Here is a 12,165-nt window from a genome sequence, read left to right on the forward strand (position 1 = left end):
TGGTGCAAATTGTTCTTGCAGTATATCTATGCAGCAAAGGATCTTTGCATTTACTATTTACGTACTATAATCACTACTTCTAAAAAATATCATTAAAACATAAAAAGTAAAACCTATTTTTAATTGATGGATATATCTTATGGTATTTTTGTCGAATCACTGAATCTATCGATTGTTTTCTTATATATTTATGTATGTATTTGTAAATAATCAACCTATGAGGATTTAATAGGTATATAGTAATTATATATTATAAACATCTACTTATACTGTGTTATTAAGCTATCGTTGTCTTCTCGATGTCTTGTCAATTTTATACAAATAAAGGAGATAGTAAAATACTTACATTGTTTTGTATTTTTAATATTTTTTATTCCTACGTACCCACCAATTCTGTCTTACCTAGGCTCTGATTGTCAAGGTATGTCAATAGTCAAACTAATAGGATATTTTAGAAAGGTGTATAAAAAGAAAATACACAAAACCACATTCAGAACATTTATTTAACGAATCTGTCTTAAGTTGAAATTATTGTACATAGTATAAAATATAACAAAAATATTACGGTTTATTCTGATGAACACTTAATAAAATTATTAGTTTATTTATAATATTCCTGTCTGTGACGTAGGTACCACTCGAAAATATATTTTATATAGGAAATGGCAGTTTTACTCGTGGTAAGCGGTAGAAATGGCCATAATTTTCATCGAGATCATTATAATATAGGGATAGTCAAAGTAATAAAATGTTTGATAGATTATAATAATTATACAGGCATGCTCAGATCAGGGTTTTATCCAAATCTTTCCAGACAGCATAATATTGAGCAGTTATCCTAATTACAAATATTGTGATACCTCGTGGAAAATAACAATTGTGGAAATAAAAAAGTTCAGTACCTATCTATTCGTTTACAAAGCGTAATGAAATATAATTTAAATACTTATTCAATTCAATCGTGCCCTCTACGCATTTTATTTTAGGCAGGTAGATATACCTACGTATCTAGGTAAGTATTATAATTTACAATGGTTGACGTAGTAAGTAATGTATAGATTTTTACAGGCAATTGATAACTACGAATTACTTAAGATTAAAACTAACCTAAGTACTATTTACAAAACAATAAGTGAAACATAAGTAAAGCAACACGGAATAAGCACGTGAAAGTTAGTACCTCACCGTCTAACACCACGATTATACCATAAGTAATAATTCTGAAAACAAAAATAATCTACTAGAATATCCCAATTAATTAAGAGTCTATATAATTCAAAAGGAACAATAAGAATATAAACTAATATTCCTTAATTTACCGCGTGTACAAAAGCATTTCATTATTAGCAGAATTATTTTGGCATCAAATTCTAATCGTTCGTTAAATAATAATAAATACATTTTTAACTAAATATATATTTGTATTTAAACCTAAATATAATTAAACTCTTTGTTCGTATCGTAAAGATTTTGTTTAAAAACATAAAAACAAACAAAAAGTACACAATATTTAAGACTGCAATTCAAAGCGGTTCAAAGAATCTGGTTTTAGACAGACTAGATAAGTATTTTCTGAAAGAAATTGATTAAATAAATACAACCTATATTTTCGTGAATGCACGCGTTCGCAGTCGTTATGCAATAAAAGTAAAAGTAGAAAAGCGATAGATACCTGATAAGTATAGGAATACGGTGAGGGTTTATCGTTAAAATTAGTTTAATGATAAAGCCTCATTATTTTGTCTTAAATGAAATCGTGATTTACAAAAAAATACAATTTAATATATTAGAATTGCAGTCTTAAATTATCACACGAATCCAACACATTTACATCTTTGGTACAATACCTAGTAAGGGTTGGTGATCAACTAGCAATGGGATTCTAATCTAACCCTAAAACTAAAGTATCGTTTGAACACTCGAGTCAATGGTAACCACTTTAAAGGGGAAATTTACAGGTAACATTTACACTGAGGAACACCAATTAAGCGTCGGATTTGGTTACCTAAAAAGTTTTTCGAGCCACAAGGTGTCTGTCGCCGGTCAGCGTACGGCGACTCCGTTGATGGTGACGACGGCGCTCGGGCCCGTGGGTTCAGGCTCATAGGCCGAGTCTGTGTCGCTTCGTCTGCCGTACGCGACGTTGTCGGCGATCCTCTCACTGTACGGAGAGTCGTATACATTGTCGGAGACATGGTCATAGATATGTCTGCCGTTCGTGTCGTGGAGCGTTGCGTAGCTCATGACCGCGGCGTTTTGGTCTTCCTTGCGCTCCGCACCTTCTATATTCTCCGTGTTCTTTACTGGCGTGGCTTTTCGTCTGAGGAATAATAAGATCGAACCATTATGTATACCATTTTAAAAACCTAGTATTAAATATGTAGTTTAATTAGTTACTTACAGCCTCAAATAAATAACTCCAAGCAGCATCAGTAAGAACAGGACCACACCGCATCCAACGCCAACACTGAGGGGAAGAGTTCCGTTCTCAGCCGCTTCATTGGTGATGATGACACAGCTGGGCTCTTCTCCGGACCACTTGCCATCGTCCATGCACTTGCGGAGGAATGGCCCAACGCGCTGGAACTGTGGTAAGCAGTGGTACTCGATGGAACTGCCGAACAGTGTGGAGCTATTCGAGATGATGATGCGACCGTTCTCGATCGTGCCGGGAGTTTTGCAGTCGATGGCTGTGGATAAAAGAAGAAATTGGTTATGATTGTGAATTACCTTAAGAGGTACTAAGAAGACATGTGAGCATCTACTGTACATACTTTTTTCTTTCAATTGTTTAATATTTGGCGTCGGTGCTTTTATACTATTTCTGTAATTATTTATTTGAATATTCACAAAATACTTACGTATACAAACTGGTGGAGCCCCACTCCACTGTCCCTTCGGCTTGCATGTCCTCGTCTGGTTTCCTTGCAAGCCGTACCCTCGCTCACATCGGTAGTGGGCCTCTCCTCCGATGCTCAACGTCGATGTCGCGACTAACAGACCGATGCTACCCTTGATCTGAATCGAGGGGTCTGTGCACGTTATTTCTGTTGGACAAAATAAGAAATCCTTTAGATTTGAATTACGTAACATTATTTACGAATAATTTAAAAAAGCAGTAGGAAATAGGCTAGATTGCTATGCCAACATGAATCAAAACTACTCGTCTATACTAATATTATAAAGAGGAAAACTTTGTTTGTTTGGTTGTAATAGATGAACTCAAAAACTAGTGGACCGATTTTAAATTTCACCATTAGCCAATTTTACCAAGCTATATTATCAGCGAGTAATATAGGCCATATTTTCTCTCGGTGCAGGCAGTAGCTCCCACGAGACGCGAGTGAAACCGCGGGAAAACGGCTACCTAATACTATCATAAATTGACAACTGAAAGTGCTTTTCTAGAAGTGAATATTGAAAGACCACATGCTCTCTGCAGCTTACCTTTACAAACTGGTGCTTCAGAGCTCCAAGTGCCATTATCCTGGCACAGCCTCCTGGACACGCCATCGAGCTGCCAATGTTCATGGCACTCGTATAACGCGGCCGCGCCATAGTAAGTCGCGTTGGTCGCGAGCGTCACCTTGCCATTCTGAATGAGACCTGGGTCGCCGCAGTCCACGTCTGTGAACCAAGAAAGAAGGCTCAATTAGAAAATGTAGTCCAGTTTTCACTGGTTACCGATAAAGGTAGTTTGTTATCTGATAATTCATGCTATCTGCCCTGTAAAGGCTGCTAGTTTCTGCCAGTTATTGCGAGCTGAGACCTGTGAAATTAAAAGTTATAATTTGTCTGTCAGATCGATTCGATTTTCCAAAAGGCTACCAGCGACTTCATCAGTTATTGGTGAAACTGGCCAGTAATCACTGTAGGATATAAACAAGTTCAGTTAGAAATTAGAACAGCATTTATAAATCACTAGCTGGTGCCCGCGACTTCGTCTGCGCAGGTTTAGTATTTCGAACAATATGTTTACAAATTGTAGCCTATGTGTTATTCTGATGTATAAGCTATATTATTGTAAAGTTTCATTAAAATCCATTCAGTAGTTTTTGCGTGAAAGAGTAACAAACATCCATACATCCATACATCCATACATACAAACTTTCGCGTTTATAATATTATAATATAGTAGGATATCAACTCTTACATTGACAACGCGGAGTAACACCACTCCATTGACCATTATCCTCGCAGGTCGACAGACTCTCGCCGACCACCTTGTATCCTCTCTCACAGCGGTACTTGACGTGCGCTCCTATTCTGTAACTGTTGCCAACGCTGGTGGTAGCTGCGGTCCTGATGAGCGTGCGACCGTGGTTGCGGTCGTTGTTCGACACTGATACAATACTGTTCTCTGGTACTAAGGGGTCTGAGCAGCGGATTTCTGTAAATAAGAGAGTATGGTTAATTTTTTACATCAGACATTTGCCTTAAAGTATCAGCTAAAGTTTGAAAAGGAACAGAGTCTAAAGACGTTTATTACATTACCAGTTTTTCAGGGACAGGATCCCCAAACAGCTAACGTTTTGCACCACATTCGACTCGATGTGTAAGGAAAATGTGTAAGAAAATATTAGGATATTTACCTTCGCATCTAGGCGAGGAGTCACTCCATTGGAAGTCTTCTGTGCAGACCCTCCTGACTGGACCGACCAGTCTGAAGTTAGTGGTGCATGAGTATTGAATGACGCTGCCCAAATGAGTGGTACCGTTGAGCAGGTCGGCTGAACCGTATGGCAGGGATGGTAGCTTGCCACAGTCCACATCTAGAAGAGATAAAATAATACTTAGATGTAAATTGATTCTAATAATGTGTGATATATGTTGGATAATTTTAACTTTTTTCCTTGCTTCCCTTGAACTGCTTATTTTCTCCCAAATCTGGTTCCTAAACTGCCAATGTACTCTTTCCCAAAATCAATGTCCCAGTTCCTTCATCGCTGGTAAGAAAAATCAATCACACAGGTACATTCTCCCATTAATCTATTCACGATAACAGTTTCATTGCTTTTTTATCCTAACACTAATTATGATTTTAAAATACTCACATTCACATTTAGGCCAGTCCCCGGACCACTCGCCGTCTTGTTGGCACGTAAGGCTCTGTTCTCCAACAAGTTTGTGCCCCTTGTCGCAATGGAAGTCTATGGTCGAGTGGACATTATAGTCGTAAGCCTCCATGTAACCGCCGGCAGGAACTTTGGGGTTCGGGCAGTATATCACTGTAAAATTGATCGTTTATATCAATAGTATGTGGTAGAAACTTTCACAAAGCAGCCCGTAGTCTGGAAGTTGGTGATTGATTCACCCGTCGTCGGAGCATCGGAGAGTACGTTAATGTCGGTCCTACGCCTGATCTCTCTCCGGTCGTGTCGGATTGCCGTCCGATCGGGCTATGAGAGTGAGGAAATAGTGAGTGCCAGGTGCACTAATGTTTGTGCACTATAATATGTCCTGCGCAGCTGGCTGATCTCCTAATATAAGAACAGCCGCCGTGGCCGAAATCGGCCTTGGACGCCATTATGCCCAAAACACCTCTTTCTTTCAGTGATATCGCTTAAAACTGATGATAAGACACGTCTACACGGTGCATGTAGTTGGAGCAAGCTAACATGCGCAAGTGACAAGTGACAAGAGCACGCGGGTGGGTATTTTGCTTTGGTACATGCGCGAGTCGCTGGAGCTTGTGACTCAATATGCGCGAGCTACTTGCACCGTGTAGAAACGCACCCTAAGTATTTTTACCGATATTTAAATACTCGTATTTTGTAAACCAAAAAGGGCATCCTTCATTAGTGTTGTGTGGTTGCGTCATAGTGGCTGAAATCCTAATTGATACTGATGCTTTTCCCAGTGGCGGCGTAGCATCGGGTGGCACCCGGGGCGGACTAACTATTAAGCACCCCCTCCCCCCCCCTCCAAAAAAAACGACAACGTATAATCACGGAATAAAATTGTAAATTAAAGTACTTAAAAATCGTGTAGAAAACCAAACATGTTTTATAAAAACCAGCGGCAAGTGAAAAAGCCGCGAGCGCAGCGAGCGCGAAATTTTAGATTTTTGGAACAGCAAAGTACCAAAACGAGTTTAGAGGAAACCGCGGTATTTTTTTAGTTTTGAAACACAAAAGTACCCAAACAAGTGTGAAAAAAGTACTGCAAAGAGAAGAAGCCGCGAGCGTAGCGAGCGCGAAATTTTTTTAGTTTTGAAACACAAAAGTACCCAAACAAGTGTGAAAAAACTACTGCAAAGAGGAGAAGCCGCGAGCGCAGCGAGCGCGAAATTTTTTATTTTTGGGACGCAATGATGTGTAAAGAAATTAGAAAAAAGTCACAGGTAAGTGAAAGGCGCGAGCGCAGCGAAAAATTTGAGTCTTAAAACACAAAAATACTCAAACAAGTTTGAAAAAAACCAGTGTCCGGTGAAAAAGCTGCGAGCGCGAAATTTTTTGAGTTTTGGGACACAAAAGTCCTCCACCTCCTAAACAGCTTAGAAATCGACAGCGTAGAGCGTCAGTTGTTTTTGCTACTTCGGTGCTTTAACTTTTTGTTCGATTGAGGACTCAAAGAGCGCAGATTTAATCAGAAATGATGAAAAAAACGCGAGCGAAGGAGCGGATTTTTTTTTATAACTTTGAGGAATTAATTTAAATAATCAGGTAAAAACAAATAAACAAGAAAGAGAGGGGTGACCGCCAGACTGGCACCCCTCTCAGTGTCGCCTCTACGTCTTGCGCATGGACTGTTGTAATTTTGTTTAGAATTTGAATAGCGTGCAGTCAGTGACTACTAGTGAACCTAGGCTTTGTAGATTAGAATGGCACCCTCAGTGACTTGTCCCTTCTGCCCGTGCCATACTGGTCATGCAGTTATGTGCCGACCGAGATGGCACCCCCCCAGACGTGGCACCCGGGGCGGACCGCCCCCTCCGCCCCCCCCTTACGCCGCTACTGGCTTTTCCACTGACACCATAATCATCTAACGGGTAGCCATTCAACGTATTCAAACTAATGATCTGTGTTCAATCACAAATTCATCTCTCAATGATTCAGCCAATATGCAGTACGTACCTACAGCTTGTCATTTATAATAATTTCAAAAGTCATAAAAGATAAACATTTTATTGGCAAATCACGTTTTGAAGAAAATAAATACCTATTACTAGCTTCTGCCAGCGGGTTCACCCACATTCCGTGGGAACCTCTACACGAACCCGCATAAAAAGTAGCCTTCCCCGATAAATAGGGCTATCTAACATTGAAAGAATTTTTCAAATCGGACCAGTACTTCCTGAGATCCTGAGATAAACAAACTCTTCAGTTTTATAATATTAAGCATAAATAAAAATAAAATTTTACTTACGTTCACAAGAAGGTATATCATGTGACCATTTTCCATCTCTGTTGCATTCAAGGACTTCAGCGCCATCCAGCCAGTAATCAGGTTCGCAGTTGAACTGAGCGATAGAGCCATACGTCGTGGTCCCGTTCAGCAGAGAGAAGGAGCCCTTGTGGACCTGCGCGGGAGTGCCGCAGTCTACGTACTTGCAGGACGGCGGAGTGCCAGCCCAAGAGCCTCCCAGAGTACAGGTCACGCTCTGAAATGGAATGAAGTTCATTAGTTAAGAGGAAGGCTATAGTAAATTGAAGAAAACTCTTTCTTTTTTTTTAAGAATGTCATCTTCTTATTTATAGTCGATCCATGCCTAATTTTGAAATCTACATATGTAGCCGCTAGTCTGAAAATTCTAATTCATGACATAAAAATAACGTCCTATCGATATACGTATGTAAAAGCTATGACCTATTTTCCACATACACATTCAGTTTACTATATTTACTGCTTACCTACTACAATTCCACTTGAGTGCCTTATTTTACTCGTTCCTACTACAGACTACAGATCATTAAAAACTTACGCATAAGAAGATTGTCGTACGTTACTTGTATCAGTTTGCGATAGTTCCTACTAGTACCGTGATATTTCTCAAGCGAGTTCTGTTTACTTCTAACTAAGCTGCACGAACTCACAGGAGCGTTAAGACGAAATGCATTTTACAGGGAAATGTATTTATTAATTCATTGAGTCGTTCAGATCGTGCCGATGTTACAACTTGTTTGTCGTCAAAGCACTGGAAGTAATATGCTCTGTAAATGTTTTCAAGAAAATATTTATCGCAATTTTCAATGTCGAGTTTTCATTGCCACGCTGCCGGGCAAAGGCTCTTTATTTACATAAAACTTGTTCAAAGCGACTACAGATTATATAGTCCACGTTTCCGATATTTTTGTATAAATAAACATAAGATATGCTTTGATGAAGAATACATTAACACATTCACATGATACTAACGTAACAAAATTATCGACTGCCCTAGATGTTTATTCGACTATATACCTAAAGGTAAATGTAATGTTGCAGAAGCTATTAACAGCATACACATTTCAATATATTATATAGGTCATGCATTGACCCTTAATATGTTCCCATAGAACTGGGACAGCCTATTGGTTCTGCCCGGATTAATTACATTTCTGACAGTTTGCGTATTGCATTAAATTTACACTAGTATTTTTGGAAGAAAATTTGTTTTTAAATTGAGTAGGATCTATATAGTTCATGTGAGTACCACAGACTGTCGGCTTTCATTCAGGTGCCGGTTTTAATTATATCCATTTCATTTATTTTATTTTGGCATATTGAGTTTGTCAATTTCGAAATAAATAAATATAATAGAGCGGTAATTCAAAACTGCATCAATTTTGGAAACAAGTTAACCACACCGGATTCGTTAACGAACTTTTTTAACCACTACCAAATAGGATCAGATTCTCAATCGGTATAAGTGTGATGTATTTTATGAATAAAAAAATGTTTATAGCAATATTGGAATTCGAAAAAGTTACTTTATAGATTGCTATAAACTAATAGTGCGTCATTTGTTCAGTTATTTCGTTAATTAATCGCACGTAGCCAAACTGTAAATTACATTCACGCAATAGTATTGCATTGGTCAAAATTTTAATTTAGTCTTACCGGTGACCCAAATAGTATGAAGCCATTCTGGCAGCTGTAAGTAGCGAGGGATCCAGCCTTCTGACTTTCAACGCTGACAACGGCACCAGTAACTGGCGGCGGGTCTGGGCACCAGTCGAAGAGGCACTTGGGAGCTTCCCCACTCCAAATGCCTTCGTCACCACAAGTCCGCTCTTCTTCTCCAACCAGAGTATAATTCTCTCGGCAAGAGTATACAGCCTTAGCTCCGTGAGTGGTCTTCCCGTCAACCAATGTCACCTCACCATCTTGAATTGGCGTCAACCCACCGCAGTTCACATCTGTAAAATATACGTAATATTAGTTTACAACTTCAGTACTCATCTGCCTAGCTTTTTCCCAACTATGTTGGGGTCAGCTTTTAATAAAACCAGATGCAGCCAGTGTTTTACATGGAGCGACTGCCTATCTGAACTGCTCAACCCACTTACCCGGGCAACCCTATACCCTTCGTAAGACTGGCTGCCAGATTTTCTGGCTACTGACTACCCGTAATGAGATGTTCAAATGACAGCCGGGACCCGTCATGTCAAAATGGCCACCCATCCACGGGCCGACCGCGCTAAGTATTGCTTAACGTCATGATCGACTGAACAGCGCGGCTTTGACATGGCCAAGTTAATATACATACTCGTAAAAGTACGTACTGCACGAGTAAGAAGAGATCACGAGAGTTTAAGGTTGACCAATCGATAATCAATTGAACTAACTACAGATGCAGCGAGAATATTTGCTTTGCTGAGTCGGACTTTCACTTTGCGACCCAGTTTTTCAATGTTAATGTCGTGGTTCAAGGTTGTAAGTATGTTCTTAGGTAGCTTATAGGTAATATAACACAAAATTAAAGACATAATTATTTACTGTGTTTGAGTGTCTGATATGTGCGTGCTAAACAGTTTAAGGCTCATTTTAAATGATAAGCCTCATCGCCTGTTTTTCCTAAAACATTAAAACTTGTAAATTCATAGTAAGTAGCTGTCTACAGAAAACTGATGTTTATGTCGTCGGTTAACTAGTGCCTTAAAAGACAAGAGAGATTAGGAAAAAACGTCAACCTATTTCCAAATACCTCGAGTAGCATACCCTAGCATAGGTAAGAATGTAAAAAAATCCAATGTACTTACATTTACAGCTCGGAGCAGTTCCAGACCAGAAGCCATCCTTCTTGCACTCTCGAGTCTTGTCTCCAAGAAGCATGTGACCTTCAGGGCACCGGTATGCAATGGAAGCTCCCACTTGGTAGTTGTTCCCTTCGATCGTCGTGTTCAGCAGCTTATCCGGACTTCCACAAGAGGGAGGCACTGGAGGAGTAATTGGCAGATTAAGATTTTGAACTTTAATACTATTCACTTGGTTATACAATTCTTATAGAATCTAAGAACGCAAAACACAGGTAGGTATAGCAATCGCAAACGCCGTATATGAAAAAAATATTTCAAACACAAGCACTGATTGTCTCAAATTTAGGTTTGGTTAAAACATCAGAAACTCATCATTTCATAATTCCTCCAAAAAAAAACAATCATTAGTGTTTATAATGAAGTTCATAGTACTACGCACTAACATAGAGTACCATACAGTACAATAACAAAACACTATCAATACTGGTGGTTGGAACTAGCCACGACGCAATCTTGGTTAGAACTCATAACTATAACCATATACAATGCTCCCTAGTGGCAATTGTGCAGTCTGATTGAACTCATGCGGTATTGGTAAACGGACTTTACTTAAGAATAAGTCAATTGTCTGATTTTGTTTCTCAGACAATGGTCAGTAGTGTCTACCTCCAAAATTCGTTTGTCCCGTGTATGGGTTTCGCGGTACCGGGTCCAACCAAAATTATTTTCACCTATTCCTACTTAATCTTAACTTACTCATACTTCACTTCACAATTCACACATTCACCCGATTATTTACATACTAAAATAAAAATCTGTATAAAAGAATATGTATGCTCTAACGCGTACTCCTAAACATCACTGTCCTCCAGAAATGTGCCAAAAAGACTTGCAGCATTGATCAAGTGAAGAGTCGACAAGTCTTTTCGCTATGTCCTCGAAGAGGAGTCGTGAACTCGGTGAACGTTTCGACCTCAAACGGCTCAAAAGTATAGTCTCTAACAACGGTTTCATTTCTCGTAAACTTTTTTCTACGTATGTATTAAAATCTCAAATTCTCACATCTATATTCCATTTTCTAACCAAACAAAATTCCCGGGTTTTGCCCAAATTGAGGCTCTAGGATTTCCAGTATCACACGCTATGGTTATTTTTTCCTGACATTGCAATCATGTTTTCACAATCATAGACTTCTATGTGCCGGTGTAGAATACTGCAGAATGTTTCATCGAACGTTCGAATTGTTTCCATGTTTTGAACAACGCTGTTTGCTTCGTCCATATTTGATTTTTCAGGTTCAAATACCAGGTACAAATAGAATGTGCATTTCAAAAACACCTTTCAAAGTATATTTTCACCCCCGACGCAAAAGAGGTAGAAAAAAAATACTGCTGTTTGTATCCATGTTTTTGCGATGGGGCGAAGTAATTAATGACCTTATTTATTTTGTATAGAATTCTCAAGTTCATGTATGTAAACATACCTACTATTTTCAATTTCATCTAATCTGACCTTAACGTCTCGTAACAAGAAACCAACGACAGACGAACTTTTTAATTCTCCTAATGCATTCAACATGTAACTTTCACCGCAAACATCAGTTCTTGGAATATTGGTTACTCAATAGATGCAAAGATTCCCGGTATCGGACCACTCGAGTATATCATACCATTCAACAACATATTTCAAGGGTAAAATACGGCACAGCGTTATTAAAACCTCTTTGACAAAACCGAAATATGGAATTTATTTTGCTTTATATCTTCATCATTTTGTTCGGCACGTGTGTTGACTTTACAACCCGTGCTTGCACCAAAACGAATGAAACCCTTGTATGCGAGTATGTACCTTGTATTGTATGACGAAAATTGTGTCCTAGCGAAATGTCATAACGAGTCAAGGCAATCAGTTTTTACTCCCGCGATGAGATTTTCGTGGTTGACGAAAGCCGCGCGTGTTTTTTCCGCTCGTGCGGGATGCTGGT

General features: G+C 39.0%; 1 protein-coding gene across 1 annotated transcript in view; it reads right to left on the bottom strand.

Moving 5' to 3' along the window:
- Window positions 1-483: 483 nt before the first annotated feature.
- The window catches only part of LOC110373013 (sushi, von Willebrand factor type A, EGF and pentraxin domain-containing protein 1), a 102,109-nt gene continuing 90,427 nt past the window's right edge, over window positions 484-12,165 (bottom strand). Inside the window, exons 9-18 of the mRNA XM_021330097.3 lie at window positions 10,185-10,361; window positions 9,043-9,341; window positions 7,369-7,603; window positions 5,055-5,228; window positions 4,593-4,772; window positions 4,154-4,390; window positions 3,448-3,627; window positions 2,862-3,047; window positions 2,402-2,690; window positions 484-2,320 (exon numbers count right to left, since the gene is read on the bottom strand). Of these exons, the coding sequence (XP_021185772.2) occupies window positions 2,044-2,320; window positions 2,402-2,690; window positions 2,862-3,047; window positions 3,448-3,627; window positions 4,154-4,390; window positions 4,593-4,772; window positions 5,055-5,228; window positions 7,369-7,603; window positions 9,043-9,341; window positions 10,185-10,361 (2,234 nt within the window). The 3' untranslated portion in view covers window positions 484-2,043. The remainder of the gene's footprint in view (window positions 2,321-2,401; window positions 2,691-2,861; window positions 3,048-3,447; window positions 3,628-4,153; window positions 4,391-4,592; window positions 4,773-5,054; window positions 5,229-7,368; window positions 7,604-9,042; window positions 9,342-10,184; window positions 10,362-12,165) is intronic.

Source organism: Helicoverpa armigera, chromosome 1 (assembly GCF_030705265.1).
Source record: "Helicoverpa armigera isolate CAAS_96S chromosome 1, ASM3070526v1, whole genome shotgun sequence".
NCBI lineage: Eukaryota > Metazoa > Arthropoda > Insecta > Lepidoptera > Noctuidae > Helicoverpa > Helicoverpa armigera.